Source organism: Solenopsis invicta, chromosome 3 (genome assembly GCF_016802725.1).
Source record: "Solenopsis invicta isolate M01_SB chromosome 3, UNIL_Sinv_3.0, whole genome shotgun sequence".
In the NCBI taxonomy this organism is placed as follows: domain Eukaryota; kingdom Metazoa; phylum Arthropoda; class Insecta; order Hymenoptera; family Formicidae; genus Solenopsis; species Solenopsis invicta.
The window spans coordinates 7,099,919-7,124,263 of NC_052666.1; the positions used below are offsets into that span (position 1 = coordinate 7,099,919).

General features: G+C 34.7%; 2 protein-coding genes and 1 long non-coding RNA gene across 4 annotated transcripts; 1 reads left to right on the forward strand and 2 right to left on the reverse strand.

Annotated features, from left to right (window-relative positions):
- Positions 1-4,137: 4,137 nt before the first annotated feature.
- Positions 4,138-5,350, reverse strand: LOC120357243. Its single transcript, XR_005574402.1, has 2 exons — positions 5,315-5,350; positions 4,138-4,260 (listed from the first exon to the last, which is right to left on the reverse strand). It is a non-coding gene; the product is annotated as an uncharacterized LOC120357243 (long non-coding RNA).
- A 1,340-nt stretch (positions 5,351-6,690) lies between these two features.
- LOC105205299 lies at positions 6,691-18,131 on the forward strand. Its single transcript, XM_039447258.1, has 10 exons — positions 6,691-6,840; positions 6,958-7,133; positions 8,497-9,044; positions 9,231-9,293; positions 9,375-9,578; positions 13,154-13,472; positions 13,548-13,775; positions 14,120-14,179; positions 15,507-16,016; positions 17,061-18,131. The coding sequence occupies exons 3-10, from the start codon at positions 8,823-8,825 to the stop codon at positions 17,339-17,341; spliced, it is 1,887 nt and encodes a 628-aa protein (XP_039303192.1). The 5' UTR covers positions 6,691-6,840; positions 6,958-7,133; positions 8,497-8,822; the 3' UTR covers positions 17,342-18,131.
- Positions 18,132-21,423: 3,292 nt separating this feature from the next.
- Positions 21,424-24,042, reverse strand: LOC120357235. 2 transcript variants are annotated; one of them, XM_039447262.1, is made up of 5 exons: positions 23,811-24,042; positions 23,464-23,718; positions 22,799-23,003; positions 22,515-22,672; positions 21,424-22,036 (listed from the first exon to the last, which is right to left on the reverse strand). In XM_039447262.1, the coding sequence occupies exons 1-5, from the start codon at positions 24,023-24,025 to the stop codon at positions 22,009-22,011; spliced, it is 861 nt and encodes a 286-aa protein (XP_039303196.1). In that variant the 5' UTR covers positions 24,026-24,042; the 3' UTR covers positions 21,424-22,008. The 2 variants fall into 2 exon arrangements, with proteins under 2 accessions (XP_039303196.1, XP_039303197.1); XM_039447263.1 differs by lacking the exon at positions 21,424-22,036 and having other exon boundaries at positions 22,521-22,650.
- Positions 24,043-24,345: the final 303 nt, after the last annotated feature.

Below are 24,345 nucleotides of genomic sequence, written 5' to 3' on the forward strand. Positions count from 1 at the left end.
ACAAGAAGCATAAAATACATAGATCGTTTATAGAGATGATACTATCATAATACTACAGAGCTAATACTAGAGATAATAATACAGAGCTAATACTAGAGATAAGAATACAGAGCTAATACTAGAGATGATAATACAGAGCTAATACTAGAGATCATAATACAGAGCTAATACTAGAGATAAGAATACAGAGCTAATACTAGAGATGATAATACAGAGCTAATACTAGAGATCATAATACAGAGTTATGCGGGCTGCTTGCCCGTACGGTCGGGGAGTCGCGGGACGCGGCGGGATTGGCTAACGCGGTGGCGTGAGCGTGTGCGCGAGCGCGAGTCGTTGCCGATGCGGTCGTCGCCGCGATTCGCCCGAGCGCGCCCCGTGCAAGTGGAGCGCTTGATCGACAGGTTGCTTGTGCCCTGTCGAGGACTAGGTTACAAGTTTTGTCGGTGCGGCAGTCAAGGTACTCGAGGACGACGGTGATTGGTCGAGAATGCTCGGCCGGTGATGCTGACGAGAATGCTCGTCGAGGATTTCAGGGTCGATCGGTCGAGGATACTCGGCCGGGGGTACCGACGGGAATGCCCGTCGAGGATATTTGAGTGCGACGAGAATGCTCGTCTTAAGGGAGCGATCGAGAATGCTCGGTCTGTGGACGGGTCGGATAGTCGGACGGATCTGACTTGTGCGTTCCCACTGCCGGCTTATATATCCGAACGCGCGGCTGAGCAAGCCAATCCGCGCGCTCGGTCGGTTGAGCCGGAGTGGGAGCGTTACGGAACGCCACGGTCGGCGCGCGTGTCGCCGCGTGGTCGCACGGCGAAGTTCGGTCGTGCGCGCACGTGGCCCTCGACTGCACTCGGCGTTCGGTGTTCGGTGGACGGAACGGAGGCGCATGGACGGTGGAGGGGCTATCGTTACAATATAAATATATATTTGTAAAAACTCAATGATACTTTTCTGTTACATCTCAGAGGCATTACAAAGTACTAAATATTCTGATTTCATAACGTAACATTACATTGCGAATACATGACAGGAACATCGTAAAACTTTTACGTTGCCATATACTTGTAGAACGTAAGAGGAATGTCCAATGTCATACGAGGAGTTGTAAGACTCCTCATATTCAGTTTACAAGAAATATATAAAGATCTGACAGTACAGAATTACCGTTTCAACTGTCTCCTTTGTATCAATTTTCCGATAGCATCTCGTGTGGATACAGAAACCTTCCGATATCCCGGACTCATTGTTCTGCTTAATTGTATCTTAAATATGAAATAAAGAAATTAAAGATTAAAATATAAGTAAAAAGAAAAGATAATTGTTATATGTCTCAAAAAGTGAGCTGTCAAGACAATAATGGAATTAATGTAAACCAAAAATGAAAATGGTTATTTATAAAAATTCTGTATATAGTTGTGAGTTTATTTACGTGTACGCACATGTGTATGTGTATACACGCGTAAACATAATTGGCGAGACAGATTTAGCAAACATTTATCAAACTATACCTAATTTATAAGAGATGAAACAACAAACGTATCTGGAACGAACTCCTCTCCTTCATCAACAGTGACGTCTGATCCGTTACTACTTTGGACTCTCCAGTACGGCATTAAATAACATTTTGCCTTAACATCATTCAATGACGCTATCGCCAAATCGTTAGACAATGCAGAACACAAGACAGTTTCTAATGCGGATGATGGAACAGCAACATCATACAAGTCTTCGACAATTTGAAATTTGTTGAATATCAAATAATAGATGTCATCAATTCCAACAATATTGCGTACAACACACATAGAACAATTATTTAACATGATGCATCTATCGCTTAAAGAATCAACGTTAATGAAGAATTTCTCAGTCTGTAGTTTTTTATACTGGACACAGTGCGAGGATAATTGTGCAGGGAGGATAATTGTGCAGGTAATAAAGGACCGTTAACGTGCCTTTTGAAGACTTTAATTGCATTGGCAATTCGAGGTTTAAATTCTTCCTTCTTCTCTCTTTCTGCTTGTCTGAGGGCAAACTGTTGCAAAGATTGATTGGGCTTCCTGTAAACCGTTCTAAAGAACGTCATATTGTTTTCGTAAGGAAATGCCGAAAATGTGTCAAGTGGACCCAGGCGTTCAGCATCTTGTGCTAAGTGCAGCAATGCATGCACATTGTACGATAGAAAAGTTAGCTTATAAAAGCGTGAACAGGTCTCGACGAATTTTTTTAATGCAAGTTTTGCAAAGTTTATCATAGTTGGTAAGAGTGTAGAAGAACATAGTGCACGAATAGCTGCGTGTAAAAGCAAGAAGTGCTTTTAACCTTCTTAGTGCACGAATAGCTGCGTGTAAAAGCAAGAACTGCTTGTAACCCCGCCGCAACCGGCCCCGCCCCCGGATATCACACGTCGCTACCTCGAGGAAGCACACGAACTCGTGCGGATACACCTAGCGCGCGCATTCCCAACGCCAGCAAAAACATTACAATCTCCGACGCCGCGCATGGCGACCGCAGATCGGAGAATGGGTGTGGAAACGAGACCACCCGCTCTCGAACAAAGCCGACGCGTTTAACGCCAAACTCGCTCCAAAATTTCAAGGCCCCCTCGAAATACGCAAAATCATCTCGCCCGTGATTGTTGACCTACGCGACCGACGCGGGCGATGGACTCGACACGTACACATACAGCATCTCAAACCAGCACCACGCACCGAGGGCCAGAGAGGAGAGATCGAAAGCAAGACCAACTCCGGAGATGACACACCGACGCTCCGCCGGAAAATAACATCACGCCAAACCAAAACACCGGGGACGAGGAGGACAACGAGGAATAGGAGGGGAGGTCAGCCGTTAAATTCGAAAAGAAACGCAGCTCGCCACTAGCGAACCGACCGTCCCAGCGACATGGAACGCACAGAGCGCGATATCATCGACGAGATCAATCGTGTGCTCGGCGAAACGGAGGGCTACGATCCAGAGAACCTGGCAATCGACCCGGCGTGGGATTCCCTGCGGACCAGCCAACCGCCAGCTACTGCTGCCGTAGAGGTAAACCGCCACCCAATCGTCGGACAACGAAACGGCCGACTACGACAACCGTCGGACCGCCGCAACGAGATGAAGAGGGCCTGGTTGCTGAACCCGCCAACGGCACGGCCTAAATCTCGTCAACCACCATGACGAGCATCACCGCCTCGCCCGACGTTGGAGCCGGCACGAGTGATGGGACCGCTGCCACCGCCACCCATCCCAGTCGAGGTCGAGCCCGGCTTAATCGTGGAGGTGCCCCACTTCGCCGCCCACTCAGCACGCGAGTGGAAGACGCGACAAGGCGGGAAACGTTGGCAAATCCGGTTCAATCATAACGGAAGGGTATGTAAACGCGCGTCCCCTCATCTCCAGGAATTGATGACGAGACGCTCAGAGAGCTTGAAGAAGAAGATGCTTCTCATCAGATTCAAGGAACAAGCACTCAGGTTATAATACCAATTCATGTGGCCTCAACTCACAGAGAAGCAACCTCCAAAAGACAAATATCACCGGAAGAGGAGAGAAGAGTCACACGTCAGAAGAGACTCAAGGAAGGGTTTTCTCGATTATCCATTACAGAGCAAAATCCTCGTGAAAAAATAACAACCTCAACGGTGTTTAAACTCTTGGAGGAGTTCATTCAGGAATATCGTGAGGACAAAGAAGAGAGGATTAGACTAAATCAGCAAAGAGAAGAAATTGAGAGGAGGAGACATGAGGAGTTGAAAAGAATGCATGAGGAGATGCAGGACCAAATTGTCTCTGTGCAAAAGCGATTAGGCTTGGTAGAGGGAAGAGTGAGAGCTCTTCAGGAAGTCAGGAAGGAAGGTGCTGTTCAGGTGGCGGCAGTTATGCAGGATAAGCACACAACAACCCCTCATGTACAGGACCCCACCCCATCAGGACGAACCTTAATGGACTTTACTAGATTGATTGGCAAATAACAAACTATATTTGGATGCTAAATGTTGTTTTGATGATTGTATTATTAGCAAAATGTAACGATGCACACCCCCGAAAATGTTATGCATCGTCCCCGGCCACCGACAGCCGGAGAAAGAGACAGGCGATGAGCCGTACATATGAAGCAATGAACCGTTAATAGCAGGGCTTCCAATCTCCCGTGTATTTCGATGAAGCCAGCGTTAGTGGCGTCCTCGCTGGACCACCTCAAGTAAAATGGAACTACTTGCTACTAAGCAATATCTGTCGGTAATATTTAGGTATCTGTCGGTAATAGTTAATATTAATAATAATTAGGGAAAAAAGAAAACATTACGAAGGAAATACTGGTAAAAATAAAATTGTCATATTTTATTTTGCATAAATGTAAAATACAACATGTGTTATGTATATTTACTTAATCATACATTATAGATTAAACATATCGAAATATAAACAAAGCAATAAATTCAATTAACAATGAAATAAATTAGCAATAAATCAATAAACAATACGCAATAAATCAATTTACAATACAACTTGAACAAGAATTCTAATCGCAGTTAAATCTTTGTGCTTGTGGTTTTATTTATGTGATTTTATACACTTTCCTGAAATTCAATAAACTGTTCGCCGAATTGTTTTTTAGTCATAATAGAGCCTTACATTGAACCCTGGCTGAGGTAATATTTTGTACAATAAATTCTTTGCAGTTTTTTCAGGGAGGGGGGGTTAATATTAATTTCAATTTTAATAATACGTGATATTACTCAATCTTGTTCAATGTAGGGCTGTGTTATGACTGAAAAAACAATTCGGCGCACAGTTTATTGAATTTGAGGAAAGTATAAAATCACACAAATAATACAAGCACGAAGATCTAGCTGCGACTAGAATTCTGGTTCAAGTTGTATTGTAAATTGATTTATTGCGTATTGCTTATTGATTTATTGCTAATTTATTTCATTACTAATTGAATTTATTGCTTACGTAGAAAGTATTCTACTTTTACATATATGTAACATACATGATATGTCTGCTTATCGCAAACTAGGATAAATGGAAAAAATTATAAATTATGAAAATGGTGCTGTTTTTTAAAAAAAAAGGATTTTAACAAAATTGATTCTATTGTATGCGTAAGAAAAAAAGTAGTTAACTTATTAATATTGCAATAATCCTAGTTTATGCGATAAACACATATGTATTTTACATATATATGTGTGTGTGTGTGTGTGTGTGTGTGTGTGTGTGTGTGTGTGTGTGTGTGTGTGTGTGTGTGTGTGTGTGTGTGTGTGTGTGTGTGTGTGCGCGCGCCAGAACATCCTTAATGGCATACCCGGTTGCTCGGGATCAGGGCGTTGTATTCCCACGCATGACGAGGAGCTTTGTAGTCCGAAGAACATCCAGAGACGCAACAATTTCTCATATTTCTAAATAGTCAAATAACAAGTTCTCATATTTATAAATAGTTGTTATTAAACTCAATTGTTATTGGTTTGGTTTTTTTTTCTTTTACGTTATTTTAGGTTATATAATAAAATTCACTTACCTTATCAATAGGTTGTACGGGTAGGCCTCTGAACTACTTCTTTCTCTTCTTTCCGGACAAAATCTGAACACTGTTGAACACTGCTGAACACTGCTGAACACTGCTGAATACTTTTGAAATATATTGAAATATAAATCCGCGCACGTTCTGCGTTGCACATGGTTGCACATGTAACGAAAACAAAGCATGAACCAGTATGTACCATGCGAGATTTATCAACCATTTTACCGACAGATATTGCTTAATAGTTTCATTTGGCCTAGGGTGGTCCAGCGAGGACGCCACAAACGCTGTTATGGCGTCGTACCATATAATTTTTGAACACGTGGATATATATTTTTAGAACACGTGGCGTGATCGTAATGGCGGGAGTGCGGAAAGATATATATGGTTAAAAACGATAGCCTTTTTATTCAATATCTTTATCATACAATCACTATTCAGTCTTGTATACTCGCCGTAATGTTTATTTGGTTGATCTTTGACGATTGTCATTAATGTTACACAATTTGGATATTAATACTGCTGATACGATATCAACGTGAGAGCACGATCCACGCACGAAGACGACCAAGGGAAGAAAAAGAGTTCTCGTTGGCCGGGTTCTTCCTTTTCGCAGCGCTCCTGTCGGTGCGCATGTGCAAGCCTGTTCGGTTTTGTGATTGGACTAGTGGCTTGGCGCGACGCGCTTGTCCAGCGCGTGCTGCCACACTGTCTACAAAATTTACATAAGAGATTATAGGCCCTGGTTAATAGGCTTTCTACAATAAGCTATTAGTCGGTATCATAAGTCATAAGCCATAAGAATTGATCAATCACAGTCGAATATTCTCTTCACATTTGATTGCGATTGGTCAATTTTTATAGCTTACGACTTATGATACCGACTAATAACTTATTGTAGAAAGCCTATAAAGAATCTTGCACATGAAATGCATAACATAACATAAGAACAACATAAAACCGATGCATCAATGAGCATCCAACATAAAGTCGTCATATTGATTTACATAAGATTTCCATTGGTCCAGAGACCTTATGTTACGCTTATGCTCTGTTATGCATTTCATGTGCGAGATCCTTTATAGGCTTTCTACAATAAGTTATTAGTCGGTATCATATGTTAAGTCGTAAGCTATAAAAATTGACCAATCACAATCAAATGCGAAGAGAATATTCGACTGTAATTGATCAATTCTTATGGCTTATGACTTATGATACCGACTAATAGCTTATTGTAGAAAGTCTATTAACGGTTCATTGCTTCATATGTACGACTCATCGCCGTTTTTCTTTAACCAGTGAATTGTAAGGTATATAGTAATGTTTCTTGCCGAATTCCTAACGTAAAAGAATATAAAATAAATAATCATTTGAGAGATATTCATTAATCAATTTAATTCGGAAAATTTTCCACATATCTTTTATAGGTTATCCTCGTTGTACACAGTAACCGCCCAAGTTCCGTATACGTGCCGTGCGTGGTATAAAATATGTACAAAATTGTTTTGATTACATCTGCTTGATTCAATCGAAGGCTCATCACGTTTTGCATATAGTGTGCAATGCAAAAGTATTCCTATATCGTACACTAAAAAAAGAAATAGTAAGTACACGTACAATATAACTGATGTTATCGTTTCATGAGAACATTTCATTTTTACATTTTCTTATATATTTTTCTTCATAAAAACCAAAAATTATTATTATTTTAAAGTCACTGTCAAAGAAGTGTCACATTAAAACAAAGAGTTCAAAGATAACGTTTATTAATATCTTAGTAAAGTTATCGTGTTAATGTTTTAACTTTTTTAAATTTAATGTAAATCAGATGTCTAATATCGTTACACGGCGGGTCCCGATAGCACACTCACAATGGCAGATGCCTAGAGATTTTCCGTACGTTGAGTTAGATAATTCAAGATAATTGGTTGGGCTATCAGGATGTGCGCTATCGGAACCCTCCCATCGTTATAATAAGCGTTTATTTGTACGTATTTATGTTCAAATGTAGTATACTTTGTGCAATTGTTTAATCTAATATATTCAATTAAAGATAAGGCAAAATTAAAAATGACTGTGGAAATAAAGTTTTTTCAAAAAAATATTAGGCAATTTGTAGTATGACTTTATATATGAATTAGTCTAATAGTAATAAAAATGCTATCAGTAATACAAAAATTAATAAAAATTCGAAATACTCACCAATACTACAAAAAAAGACAATTTTTAATTGTTTTTGTAATTTTCTATATACTTCTTCTAATACATTTTCCATTATAGAAACCAATAATAAACTGAGTTTTTTGTAATTATTTTTTAAAATTATATGATATATTTTCTTGCTTATTCTTTAAAAGAATATGCAACGTTACTAAAATAATTTTGTTTATTAAACAATTACGTATGGCTATGAGTATTAACGTATTTTATTAACGCATACTTTATTAATTATTTCAATTATGTTTAATTATGAGAAAAAGAAAAAAGTGTTTAATTTCAAGTTTAATTGTTGTGTAATTTTCCTTGAAAATTGCATTAATGTGTATATTATCATTTATTTCAATTTTGATTAAAATGTCATTCATATCCATAAATTACACGTGTATTGAATTTCAATACAATTAATTTTTAAGTTACTAAAAATTTATATTTTATTAACTACTTATTGCAAATGTACTTATATACATACATTAACAAGTAATGTCGGCTTTATAAAGGCATTCCTACTTAATTTTGTTTATGATTAAATTTGTACTTAAGTCTGGAAAAATTTAATTAAAATTTGATTCTTATTCGAATCAAGTTCTATTCGGTTAGACATAAAAATTTCAAATTTGATTTAATTTGATTATCGAAGATTCGATTTAATTTGCAAATGCTTGCTTTGCACACTTATTGTAGGAGATATTTTATTAATATTTAAATAACTTGATTTTGTTTCCTTGATTTTATTGTTATATTTATAGATGGAAGAATTTTCTGGTAAAAAGGCAAATAACCGTCTTTATGTGTTCAGTGGATATATGTATAATAGGGACAATCGGTATGAATATATTTATCGATGTAGTAGGAGACGTTATTTTAAATGCAAAGGATGTCTGCAACAAGATGGTGAAATGTACACTCTCGTTACCGAACATGATCACCCACCAGATGCAGCATTATGTGAAAAATTGAAAATGAAGCAAGAAATGATAAAAATGTGTAAAAATAGATATACAAATAACAAAGACTTTTTGATACTATATCACGACGTTATCCTACAGCAGCTACATCAGTAACATATAATACTATGCGATCATCTCTTTATCGTGAAAAAATCAAATATAAACCACTGTTGCCTGTAAATTTTTTGGGTTTACATACAAAGCTTCAAACTTATGAACCTTTAAACAGTATATATAAAGGTAAAGCAACATCAGTAAAAAATGAAACGGCCCTTATATTCAGTACAGATATACTATTGAAAGAGTTGGCTGCATCCACCGAAATGTATCTTGATGGGACATTTTCTGTAAGTTGTTTTTCTAATATTGTTCTAGTATTGTTTTTCTAATATATTAGGTTAAGTATAAAACTTTACACATGTGAATATCTTGATATTTACATGTATAAAGTTTTGTACTTAATGACCCAATATTTGTGCTTTTAAAAAAACCATAAAAATATTCAAATGTCTTATTTTGTCATTTGTTTATAGATTGTTCCAAAAGTTCCAAAAATAGCGCAGCTTTTTACAATACATATACGTTACTTTCAAACAGTAAGTTTTTTTATTATCATATATTTTAAAATTTAATCTAATTAATTGTTCTACTTAAAAAAATAAATTAAATTATTTCAGGCAATTGCAACAGTTTTTATATTATGCGAAACACGAAGTAAATCTATTTATGATGCTATATGGACAAAAATAAAGGAATTAATTCTCGATCTCGAAAGAAACATTAAATTCATAATGTTAGATTATAAACGTGCAGCAGGAATATCAGTTAGTGAAAATTTTCCATCTGCTGCAGTACATGGATGCTGGTTCCATTATAATCAGGTATAATATACTTTACTTAAAATAACAATTAAAGATGCAAATTATTTATTTTATTGTAATATATATATATACTATATATATATATATATATATATATATATATATATATATATATATATTGTCACGTATTTTTATCCCACGCCGGAGAGCAGCGGCGGAATACGCGATCAAACACCGGAATTACGCGCGAGACACGCGTGAGCGACGATATAACCAATAGATACCACCAATCGCGAATTTGGGCGCCAGACGCGATTATACCGGTCGCGTCGCCGGGTACACTATTTAACGCTAGACGCGGATGCACACCACGCGATAGCTTCTCAGAACGAAACACGAAATCGTCGCTCGCACGCGGCCAGCTAGCTCCTCTAACCGGTAGAGGGGCGGGGTAGCGGAGACAGGGACGAAGCGGCTCTCTTACTGGAGGAGACGGGTAGGCGAGAAATCAAGCAAGATCAGGCCGATATAACAGACAGAAATAACATGTATTGTAGCATATGACAGAGACAGAGTAGAGCCAAACGCGAAGGAATTATCAGTCGAAGCAAGCAAAGAACGGAAAAGATGAAGAGAGTTGACGAAAACGAATAAGCGGAACGCGAAAATTTTCTTAAATACTACAATGCTTACGCTAGCGGCGCGAACAACGGCGGTTGGTCCCGCGCGGAACGAGACAGCCAATCACGCGCGCTCGGAACAGCGCGGCGAGAACACACTCGTCGAACTTTCGCTAACGGACAGTAATTAACTCAAAAGCAATACAACCAAAGTACCCGGTGACGGCAATGCCGTCGTCGCGGTCACGATGCACAATTCTCTCGAAGACGCGCGACACGACAATGCACCGATAACGCGGGCGGTCGTGTGATCACGGCCGTAACACGACTCGCGCACGTGCGCGAGGGCTTTGCGGCTTCCCGGGAAGCCGGTCGTCCGCGAGCTTCTACGGCGGGACAGCCAACATACACGCGGCAGCCGACAGCTGGGTGCCTCGACAAGGTCTCACGCTTGAGGTGGAGAGCCGACCAAACACTAAAAAGGTGCGTTCTATCGCCACGCGGCGGACGCACCTGCACACTAACCCAATGGCTCCACCTCAGAGCGCGAGTCAGCCGGCACCGGCAGCTCGTGGCTTTACACCGTCTCTAGAGGGTCACCTCGACGACGACCCTGTCCTCCGTTGGTCCCGTGGACGTCTCCGCAGGGATCGCCAGGCCGGGCACAGTTCCGATAGCCAAAATCCGGTAGCTCGCTCGCCGATAACCCTCGCTCGGATTCGTCCCGCACGCACTCAGTTCGCCGGGTCGCACGCAAAAGCCGAGAGGATCGCGCTCGATGCGCGATCGATGAGCGCTACCCCTCCTACAGGGTGCGCGATATCCTTGCGCCTAGCGGCGCGGCCTATCAGCGGCCGCCCTTATCTAGCCGTGACGTCACGGCAGCGCAGTGTCGGGTCTCCGCAGGCATCGTGCGGTCCCCGTTGGCATCCAACATCCTTGTCGTTCTCGTCGTCCTCGCGGACGACAACAGCAGCAGAAATTTCCCGCGACGATTCTTCGCCGCTACCCTTCTCGACGGACAGCCGGCATTCGACGGCCCTTGTCCTGGCCGTTCGTCCGCCCTGGCCTGTCCCTCGGCTGCGCCAATTGCGAGTCTCTTTTGCGTGGCGCATATCTGTCACCACGTCGAGTCTCGTCCTTCTCTCCGCCGTCGGTTTTCCGTGCGCCGGCCCTGGACGATCGCCTTCTCCTTGTCCTGCTGCTGCCCATCCTCCTCGCTGCTGCGGGTCCTTAGGCGACGTTTGTCGAGGTGCCCGCGGATACATGAAATAAGCCGCGAATAAATAAATGAAATCAATACGCGCCGCAGTCCCGCTGGAGATTTCGCTCTCTCGCTGAGTGCCCGACCCGGTCTTACGCGCCTCCTTGCGCTATGCTCAGGCGGAGGACGAAGTGGCGAGGCAGATAAAACTGCCACGTCACAATATATATACATATAATGCAATAAAATAAATATATTTTCCCTGGATTAAGGAAATCGGACGGCGATGCAAGACATTATAAACACTATAAATATTTTATATATATATATATATATATATATATATATATGTAAAATTTATTTATTTTATATTATATATATATAATGTTTATAAAAATAAAATATTAAATCCATATACATATATTTGTGTATATCTTTGTAATTGTAAAAACTATTTATTATTTGTAGATTATTATTTATCACATAAGTGGATAAATCTTTCATTATTATTTGTCTGTTGTCTTCCATATGGTCTAATTATTTGATTAATTATGGTCTAAATATGGTCTAATTATTTGATTAATTATGGTCTAACTATGTTTTTCCGATCCTACGTGAGCATTTATATCTCCTATCAGCACAATGTCCATGAATCTCTCACACCTTCCATGGTTTCGTGTAACTTTTCATAGAACTCCTTGATTGCTACAGACTCATTTTTTGACAGAGCATATACTGCTTAATAGCAATAATTTGTCATTTTCCTGTGATGTAATTGTATGTTTATTTTTAGTAAGTTTTTGTTAAAAGGTTCCCAGTTTGATACTTTATTCTTTAGAACTTTTTTTATCAGAATAAAGACTTTTCTTCTTGCTTGATGGATTTGAATCTTCTTTGAGGATTTCGCTGTAGAAATGGATGTAATTTCCAATGTTTTCTGTGCTATTTTTTTTCTTTTTATTTCACTCAATACCGCAATATCGATATTTAGTTTCTTTGCAAGAAAATTCATTTTCTCCGTGGTGCTTTGAACCAGGTATCGAATTACATAATTCATTTTCTCTGCTTTTGTTGTTGTCGGTTGATTTCGTCTTTGCATCCAAGGCTAAATTTAGGGTTCTTATTGTTTATTGTTTTTATAAGTGATGGATTACTAATCGCCTCAACCATTGATCTGGAGGACCAGTTAATTTGTGATCAAAATTTCCTTCCTCTAGTCTTTAATGATCCAACGCCTCACTGCAAGGCTGCTTGTCTGTATTTCTAGGGCTGCATTTCGAAATTTAATACCAATACTGAAAAACTATAGTATACGTAAGGGCATAAGCAGAATGGTTGACTTATAATTTTAATACAAGTTTTACGACTTAAATCTTTGTCTTTAGTAATGCACAACAACTGTCTTGTGTTTCTAGTCTCATGTTACAAACAAAATCTCTTTTTAGTTTAAGACTTAAGACATAAGATGATTATTGTTACTAAAGACAAAGCTTTGAGTCGCAAAACTTGTCTTAAAATTATTAGTCAACCATTCTGTTTAGGCTCTAATGTAAACTATAGATTTTAGTACTTACAGTAAATTTTGGAACACAGCCTAGATAGGAACTTATAGAGAGTGCTATCATTTGGGTCAAATGAACCGTGGTTTTTTTCAAGGTTGTTACTCGTTCCCCTTCTTTTTCAAGTCTGTTAGTTGAGACCCCAGGCTTGGGACTAGTAAAGAGGAGTTAAGAAAAATATTAGAATTAATTAATATATATATTTTATGACAATAACCGAAATCTTTTTACAATTCTGATATTATTTTTCAGGCAATTTTTCGAAAATGGAAATGTTTAAATTTGTTACATGCACCTCATGATGTTTTGTTTATGACAATGACGTTACCTCTGGCTCCACCCGAATATTTCTCAAAAGCTTACAAAATAATAGAAAAGCAAGCAGATACAATGGAAGAGTATCCAGATATATATTTATTTCTGGCATATCTACGTCGCAATTGGCTTCAAGCCGCATCGAAAGTTAGCGTTTATAAATGTCTTATGAGGACTAATAATATAGTTGAATCTTTCCATAACGTAGCAGCAAAAAAATTTGGTTCGAAACATCCAAATTTATGGTTGTTTTTAGGTAATTATTTTTATAATTATTTATTTTAACTAAGTAGTATAACATCATTATGTTTTACTTATGTTTTTTTTTTAGAAAAGTTATCCGACATTCTTACTGATCAAGAACTTGATCTTGAAAGAGCTAAGAATGGTTTACGTGTTAGACGAATACGTTCACGTTCAGAAAAACAAAACAATTTACGTATAGTAAAACTTCAGGCAGATCTTGTTACTAACAGGATATCCTTAGAACAATTTTTAAAAATGTTTTACAATCAACATCGAGACCGACAATACAGCATGCAGCAATTAATACATGAAGGTAAGAAATTTTTATTTTTTTAAATTCATTCTTAGTTATTAAATTTCTATGTTAAAGGAAATTTGCTTTCTACTGAAATTGTGAGTAGTGAGAAACAAATTTTTAGTAAGCATTTTCTCTTTCCCCGCTTTTCTGACTCCCCTTTTTAACATTTAATTTATAACAATTATAAATTGATAATATCTTTATTACATTAAATTTCCTTGATTTTTTTTTAAATCTTTTTAAAATTTGATTTATTTTATTAAATTAAATTAGAAGATAATTTGAATATTATTATAAAAGTATTATGTTATAGTATATTACATATTTTCTTAAACTTTAAATGTTTCAAATGTTTACAGATGCCAATAACGACGATGATGTACATCTAGAATGTTTCTCTGAAATACAGAATGAAAGAGGTATGTATTAATAAAAAAAGTACAAATGAAAACTAGTATTTTTTTTATTTAACATCCGGATCATTACAATCTGTCTAGCGCTGGACATTCAGTAACGTTTATGACTTAGATCAAAAGACAAACAAGGTATATGACTATTGCCATACTCTTATATATTATACGTATATTTGTATATACATTGTAACGTTCCATTTGTAAGTTTACATTTATTCCATTCTACTTTACTTTTACAATATTTAGTCAAGTTAAGGGTTTCCTTATAAGGTCCGAAGGAAGATTTCTTTTAAGTTTTTGTACAATTCTTTTTTTCATGAGTTCTGTTGCAAGACAGTTAGGATGCTCGATTAGCCTATTACGATATTTCAGGTTGTATTCCTTAATAGTTTCCTTAACTGTTAGAATGTTTAAGTCGCAACAAAATAACTCTTTTGGAACGTACCATGACGCGTTTGTAATTATTTTGAGAATCTTGGACTGAAATCTTTGTAAAATCTCAATATTTGTGGTAGATGCTGTGCCCAAAAGGCCGGTATTCATAGTGAATTCTTATATTTAAAATCATCTTAAGTAACATCTTAAGATGCCATCAACCAATCAGACAGCCATATTAGCATTTTAAGACGTTACTTAAGACGACCTTGAAATAAGAATCGACTATGAATATCGGCCAAAGTTGGATATCATAGGTCCATATAGGCTTTAATGTTTTGTATATTAACAGCTTTTTCTCAAAAGATAGTTGAGATTTTCTATTTGTCATCCAATATATTCGTGACTAAATTTTTATTTAAGTTTTGTCTATCTTTGGCGGACCTTTGGTAGCTTAGAACATCTCCTATGGATTTTGCTCTAGCTTTGTTTTGAAAATATGTCATAGGTAGATTTTCCTAGTAAGATTTTATTGTTACTCTGTTTTTTGTCTTAGTCTGGCTGTGTTCATTGTTACCCTTAGCCAGTTATCCTAATATTATATTATTTTCTGTAATCGAATCTTTAGTAGACAATGATTACCGCCCCTCCCCCAAAAAAAATCCATGGGCTTAGCCTCCGTAGGGGATGGATTTACCAGGCTAGAGCTTGGGGTACCACTTGGAGTAGTACTTTTCGTTATTATATTTTCCATTGCTATCTTTTTGCTAGTCTTGATCTACCCCGAGTATTTTATTTCCCCGGTATCCTCTGGCAAACCGATGAGTATTCTCCAATGCCCTACAAGAGGAAACGCTCGATGGAGGACTAGCAACCCCACACGAGTAGTATTAATTAACTATTAAATTATTTTAATAATTTGAAATTCTAATGAGAATATTTTATTTGTTATTTTTAGAAAATACAGTTGTTGACCAAACCTCATCTAAACAAGTGAATGTATCACACTACTATTCCGGTCGTGGCCGCAGGCGTAGACGAACAAACACCTTTATTCCTCCTGAAAGACCTGTTCATATTTCTCCAGAAAATAATTCAGAAAGAAGGCATTCTTCAGGAGAAGAGGACATACCGCTTGTTACTCTTCTTCAAAGATCTGTTCATATTTCTCAGGAAAATAATCCAGAAAGAAGAAATTCTTCAGGAGAAGAGGATATGCCGCCTGTTAATCTTCCTCAAAGATCTATTCATATTTCTCAGGAAAATAATCCAGAAGGAAGGCATTCTTCAGGAGAAGAGGACATGCCGCCTGTTACTCTTCCTCAAAGATCTATTCATATTTCTCAGGAAAATAATCCAGAAAGAAGGCATTCTTCAGAAGAAGAGAACATACCGCCTATTATTTCTCCTCAAAGATTGATTAATGTTTCCCCAGAAGTTTCACAAGATATAATTCTTATAGGTTCAAGTAAGAATTTTTACCTAAAAGAATACGAAGTAAGATGAAGGCTCCTGGTCCATCCACGACTGTGCTGAAATCGTGACATTATGAACGAGAATTGATACGTGAAAATTTGTTGCATGCCATTTACAAATAAAATAAATTTGGATAAAATAAAATCATGAAATCGCTTTAAAACACTTGTAAAAATCTATGAAAACTCTCTTTTCTTCCTGTGACAGTCAGTAAACAGTCGTAAGTCACGTAAAGTGAGACCTATTTACACACACACACACACGCCCGCACGCACGCACGCACGCATGCACGCACGCACGCACACACACACACACACACACACACACACAGAGGAAAATATACGGACTGACACCTGTTGAAAGAAATGAAAAATATGCTTCTACGTATAAATTTTAGATAACTTTAGTTTTCACCAATTTTTACAAACGTGCTAAGCATCAGACAAGTTATATTTTCACAATGTAGGACATAATAATGGCAGGCATGACAAAATTTTGTCAACACGTACATTTTCCACGTAAGACTAAATTCTAACTTTTACCATGATACTAAATCGCTACCGTCAATTCTTGGCTAAGTAATCAGGAGCTTTAATGATTATTACTATAATAAACGCTTTACAATTGTTTCATCTTATTATTAATTAAAAAAAAATTTTACAAAAAATATATTTCATGCAGAATTATATCAAGAATTATCACGAAAATATTTCCTATGAAAAATGTTGTTCTTTTATAGGAAACATTTCTGCGATAAATTTAAACGTATAATTTTAACGTTTTTCATTTATTTTTATAAAGAATCATTCCCTGCCTGGTTGCTACCACTCACAAAATTTCCTATATAATAATATATTATACAATTTCATATTACATTAAACGTTGCAAGTTTACAAATTTTGTAATATACTTAAATATATTTAACAAATTTTTTATGTTTGTGATTGTCTGTTTATTATTTCAAATTATATTTCTGTCACATATAAAAACGATATTTGATAATTTTACTTACAAAATTATATATTTTCTGTTACAGGTGATGAAGACATTTATGGTATCCCTTCAGACGATTATGGCGATATATTTTCGGATGAAAGTAATGAAAATATAAATATTCCGTATCATCCAGTGCAACAATTCAATGACATACGTACACCTGATTGCTGTTGTATTTGTTTAGTTGAAAAAGCAGATCATATATTTGTCTCGTGTGGCCATTTATGTTGTTGTTCAGATTGTATCTTGAAGTTGCAATCTAAAAAATGTCCTATTTGCAATACAAATTATACGTCATATTTAAAAGTAAGAATTCCATGAAAAAAGCAAACCAAATGAAATATTCAGTATTAATATTAGTAATTTTATAAGAGCTTTCAGACAAAGAATTTTAAAACTTATGTTTAGTAAGAATTTCTTTAATTATAAAAATATTTAGAATAATTAAAGTTATTAACATTAAATATCTTTAAATGTTTTTAAGAATTTAATAATTTTTTTTCCTAAGCGTTTACAAAAAAGCATCTCAAATTATTTTATATTTATCTAAGTTATGAGAAAAAAACCAAATTATCTGATAACAAATTACCTAAAATAACTATAATTATTTGTAAAGACTAACGTCATAATTTTTATTTAAAAAAAAAAACTTATAAATCCAATATTTTATAAGTTAACTATATTAGAGATTACTTATATAGTTTCATAAATATCTTACATTTTAATTTAAAAAATAGTCAATAATCATAAAGTACAAAACGTTTCAAATAATGTTAATTGTATAAGCATACAGTTTTTTTTTAAAGAGTTTACAAATAATCTGTAATAGAGTTCAAGTTAGTTGTAATGACGCATTATGTGATAATTTTCATTTGTGAAACGTATTTTTAAATCTAACATGTTATAACATATTATATAGTCTTACACATACCTTATACTTTTATCCCAAAAAGTTTATAAAGTTAACATATTTACAAAATATATCAAAAAAAATTCGTTGTATAAGTATAAGAAACAATGATATGTATCAGAATATGTTATTACTTTAAGTTTCTTTACTCATTTTATAAATAAGTTTCAAAATAATAAATTCAATTTTAAAGCAATGTAATATCAATACTTTTTCTTAAAATACAAAAACATCACCTTGTCTATGCAAACTGGAAATTACTTTGAGGACTTTGAACCATGTAAGTTATATCTCCGAGATGCATCTTATACGACCTAAATTCCTTGGCAATTGGATAAAATAGCTCAGCTACCGACAGGTACACGAGCAACCACTTACAGCATACGAAGGGGAGCGAACTACAAGCTGCATACGGTGAATTGGAAGAGAATCGGGCTCCAACCTAACGTAGCCTAGCTGTGGTGGAGTTTCTGAATTCAGAAATGTGTAACTCAATTCACAAGTAAAATAAATGTATTTTGAATGTCGTTTAATAATAACGTTAAAATAAAATTATTATAACAAACAGCATTCAAAATAAAATTACCTTATTTATTAGTTGAATTACGCACTTCTTCATTCAGAGACACTCTGCAATGTTCAACGTATAACTTATATTATAATACATATCAAAATTATTAATTATAAATTAAATTATAATATAATAAACAATATTTTCATATTATCTATCTCTAAATCAATATTTTACTGCCTTTATTGGCAATGCAATATGTATTCTGATAGCATTAACTTTAAAAGATGAGTGTTAGAGGTCAAGAATATTTGTGAATTCTCTCTGAGAATTTAAAGTGTGTAACATAATGAATTAATAATTAATATAAGACAGTTTGAATCCCGTTAATTATAATAAAGTTATTACAATAAACTGCAGTCAAATTGAACTTACCTTACGTGTTGATTAATTAATTTACTCACTATTAAATATGAAAGCGAAGAAATGTAACCTCTAAGGCATAGCTTTTAAAATTAATCATAACACGAGCATTAGAAACACTTTCATATCTCCATTTAGTTCATTAAATTCTTGTTTTGAAGATCAATTCTTTAAAAATACATATTGCATTCACGATAGAAGCAGAAAAATAATGACTTAAGAGACAGATATGTTGAAGCGTTACACATTATGTTTTCTAGAAAAATGAGCAACATACGCATTTAAGGAAGAAAGAAAGATAATAACAGGTTTAATCACGCGCATTCGGCCTAATTAGCTTTATTTCATGACCAAATTTATGTATACTTCTATCATGACAGTTGGAAAATTTAAAGTGTAGCATTTATATAATACATGATGTATGATATCTCATTTTCAATATTTCCAATACACATGGATCACTAAAGCAACTAATTAGTAAACATGAAATAAATGTTCTGGTGACTCTCACATTGATTTTATAATTTAAACATTCATTTCATTAATAAAACCCAGATAACAAAATGCGTGCGTAATGAGTTCACGGAGCGCGCATGCTGTGCGGATTATCCGCACGGTGTGAGCTCACGGCATCCGACAGATGCGTCATCATATGAGACTCATATCGGTCGCACGCGTGCGGTACTCATGCGTGCGAGCGATATGAGCCTCAAATGCGTTCTCCAAATGAGACTCATATTGTTCGCACGCATGCATATACGGCACTCAAAAATTCTAATCATTGTCCATTTTTTTCACGTACTTTTAATGCTTATTAACCCTAATTATTCGCGTGGTTTGTTTCTGATACCCTTACATTTATATATCAATGTTTATTCTTTTTTTATGATTTACAATTAAAGATTAATATTATTATATACAATCTTTAGTAAATTAGCATTAAAAGTATTAAAAGCATAAAAAGTACTAGAAAAAAATACGCAAGATTAGAAGTTCATATAGTATTTTGTAAATTTGTTAATTCAGTATAATATACGGGAGGGTCTTGTTTGACCACGTTGCAATTAACCACAGCCATTCACAGGTGCCTAGAATTTTTTTTATTGTTCAAGTACTGTGAGTGGCTGCTGGTGATCAATGGCAACGTGGTCAAGAGAAAAATTAACATGTACACAATTATTTGATGTTAAAAATATATGAACAACAAAAAATTTTATTTCAAAAGATATTATATAAACTTCTATCGTTTGCTTTTTATCGTTTTACTGTGTTTTACGAAATAGGCCCAAACGCAACAGTCTTGATTTTTTGAGTCAAGACCCAAGTTAAATAGTCAATAATTTAACACTGTCCTCATTCAGTATTATTCAGAGCTCGGTAAATCAGTTCATTTTAAAATCGCTATTAAAATGTATATTATATTCGGTAGAATAGATAAGTGAAATCGAGTCATTTATCCATGCCATCGTACATATATATGAAAAATAATTCGATCTTAGACTATGAAGAGAGTCTCGTGGAACGTGGAAAACATACAGGTATTTCGCTTTTGTATTTACTACTTCGAGATGAGTGATATAATGGTGAGAATAATACAATCTGTCGTAAGTATCGAACCGTCCACACCTCTTCGAGAGGACTTATAAATAAAATATGCGAGGTCTGTCAACAATATATAAAATATAAAATCGTGCTTGCTCTCGTATTACTTGTGTTCGCTCCTGTTACACACTAACGTAGACGTACGAGACACTTTCCCTAGCAAACGTAATGTAAAGCAAACAACGCGAAATCGTCTATCGATCTATAGAAATCTCCGCTACTTCTGACTTCTGACTGACTTCGACTAGACGCGGGCACACTAAATCCAAATAAAAATAATAGTCGCAATGGAATATCATTCGACGAAAACAATCGCTTTTGTGCATTGATAACAACGAATCATTTCGAGCAACCTATGTCTATCAATATTCTTAAATCACAGTTAATTTAACAGGAATGGATATAATAATTAGCAGTAAAAATAATAATAAGCGATTCTCTGCTTAAAGCGCGATCCCACTTTAACCGCTATTGTCATTATTTTCTAGTATTACTTCCATAGACATTTAAAAATGTTGAGCATCATAAAAATGAGCGATAGTCTACACACAATATATTTACATTATCGTTTTCCACGTAATTTAAATAGCTGACAAAAATACAAAGTATCTTAATCATCATTTATCTACCTATAGCATCTTCATATAAAAGCACAAAAAAGGATACACCAAAAGCTACTATAAAATATATAAAACTGGGTAAAATTATATAAGAGCATAAATATTTCGTCCGATAAAATCGATATCACATTTTTGGCACAATATATATATATTATATGTGTATACGTATATATACGTACATTTGTATATTATACATGTATATAAGATAAAATATATATGTATACATATATACGTTTATAAGATATAATATATATGTATATATGTATGTATATATATTAGATGCTATGAGTCAAAATACATGTATTTTGCATTTTACATTTCTATACTTGTAGATATTTTCATGTATATAGTAGCTTTTAGAGTGCAGAGTATAACATGCAGACAATTACATTTAATATTAGATTAACTGTAAAGCGATAATATAAACGTATTCCATATGTGTAGACTCTATAACACAATATTAATATATAGGAATGACAGAGTAAATCTACCAATCAATATGCTCTTCCGCGAGTGTTTCTAAATTATATAAATAAACATAGAAGAGAATAGATCCAATTGGTTACGTGACTTTTATTCAAACTGTAATTACCGGTTTATTCAAGTAACCGTATAGAACCATTCTCCTCTAAAACTGAGCAACTGCGAACTAAATCACGAAATTATAAAATATAGAAGCTATAGCTTAACAAAATGCTAGATAAAAAAAAGAAAATATAAGGTACACTTTTTTAGGCTTTTTGAAAATAAAGATAAATAAGATTATGACGTATCCATGCTATCTTCAGAAGATTCGATGTCGGTATTAGATGCAACCTCAAACTCAACAATTTTTTGTTTTATTTTGTTGCCATATCGTTGCTTTATGGCTCGCAAAACCTCCTGCATTTCTGTTTTAAATTCAGACTTATTTTCAGGGCCTTTAAAAAGCGGGCATTTCTTTGCTGCAGCTGAAAAAAAGAATAAACTATGTATAGCATTAATCACATAAGTAAATCAATTTACTTATGTGAGCACAGTGAAGTATCATTGATATGTTATGCGTGCGTGTGTGTGTACGCGCGTATAAATGTAAATAATTTGAGAAATCTGGAAAGTTTAGTCTAGGAAAGAGGTATAAATTTATTATTAAATTGGTTTATCATTAAATCAATTCAGTAATAAATCAATTTAATGTCGTGATATTAGGTTTTTTTGTTCGATATAAAGCTGCATCTTAAGTACTGAAAATTTATTCAGTACGCATGCAATTGAGTGAACATGCAAAATGTATATAAAATCATTCATGAAATATCAACACAAAAATTCTGATGAACGTTCAAGGCCTCTCAAAGTTGTGTTTTCACATAAATAGTTTAACATATTGTTATAAACAATTAATATATATATCAACATTTACATTAAAATATCTTACTTAAAATATCTTACTATAATAAGGTAGACATTTTTGTGTCGCTAAACTTTTCAGTTCCAATCCCACCGAGCCACGTGAACTGATTAACCAATTCATCAGTCATAATGTGTTTTACAGAAGTATGTAAAAATTCTCTCAACTTCGCGCCTCCTAAAGATTGTAAATGATGACACTAAAACAAAATTAAGATGTATTATTTTAATTATATTATTTTTCAATACTATACTCAATTAATGTTCAAGTAACTGGCACATATTCATAGATTGCATGGTACATTATAATGAATTCATAAATTTACCAATTGGTTGCGTTCGTTTATTTTAGTCTCACTCTCAAGGTTATAAAAATCTTCCAATGATTTTAATGGAAAACCATCGAGAGGCTCATAAAACGTTTTAGAGATCTCGGTTGTATTCTCTGACAATTTTTTAAATGTCTCCTTCATCTGCACATTTATTGTTTCCTGTCCTTTTAATAGGGTTTCGTATTGAGTTTCCAGTATCCTACAAAATACAAATAAATAATTAGATGAAATATAAAATATTCCTTTTAAGTGTTGAATTGTCATAATGTAATTACAAATTTTCTTGCAAAGTATTGTATTTAATATTTTTATTTACGCGGTATGATAATAAAGTTTGGTGAATATTATGAGAAAATAAGCCACTAAATTAATATATAAATAACCTTTATTATCCTTTAATTTAATTCCCCTTAAAGATAATATACGACCAATAAGCTCTAGCCGTGTTGAAAACGAGAGTCTCATATATTGACATAAGAAACTCATAAACTCTAAGACAAAAACCTTATATGATTATTATTCAACCTATAAGATTACATGGTTTTTGTCCTACAATATATGGAATAATAAGACATTTCTGCAGTTGTTAATAAGTTAATTTTGAAATTTATTTTCATACGAAAGAGTCAATTTATTTGATAATAAATACAGTTACTCACGTAAATTTTTCAAGTATTTTGTGACAGTTAATGCACTTGCTGCCATCAATGTGCGTACGATGATGAGAGGAAGGGCCATATGTCTCGATGATTTCTACTGAATTTAGCACATTCGTGCCATTATCTTTTTCTGGCAACGTACTGTTAGCAGTAACAGGAAAAAATGATGTTTTATTTTTTATATTGTAATTATTACTTAGAGATGTCAACAAAACTACATTGGGAGAATTTTCATCATTAGCAGTTACTTCATATCTGAAAATAACAAAATATATTAACATATTTTTAAAGTATATTAACATAATGAATTTAATAACATATTTTAAAGTTTATTAACATATACTTACAAATTTTCATCTATATCAATCGGATTAGTGTTCAATGTGCTTTCAAGATTTTTATTCTCCGACTCATTAATAGATATTTGCTCATCCTTGGACTTCAATTCTTTTACAAAAAGGCGTAGTCGATCCAATTCTGCTTTCATATTTTTTTCCTTTAATTTCTTTTTTTGTTTAGCTGTGTCGTCAGAAGAAGTGGTCATTATTCGTTTTGGACGCATCTACTCTACCACTACTGGTAAATGTTTTTAAAGTTTTCTTTTTTTCTAATGTTTGATTCATGCTTGAAGTTCGAATTCCAAAAATCGTGACAACGTTCAATGATCTGCAATGACTTATATTTCACCAAATTAATGTTTATTGTTTTCTTGAAAATGTTGTTTGTTTTATTAAGTTTGCATAGTAAAATGAATTTTTTTCTGTTTTAAGCATAAATATTACTCCGAATGTTTATTGGGACACTTTTGTACCACTGTACTTGTTAATTATTAGAGCAGACAGTATAATTTTATAACTTTCAATAAATAATATTTGTGCAAAA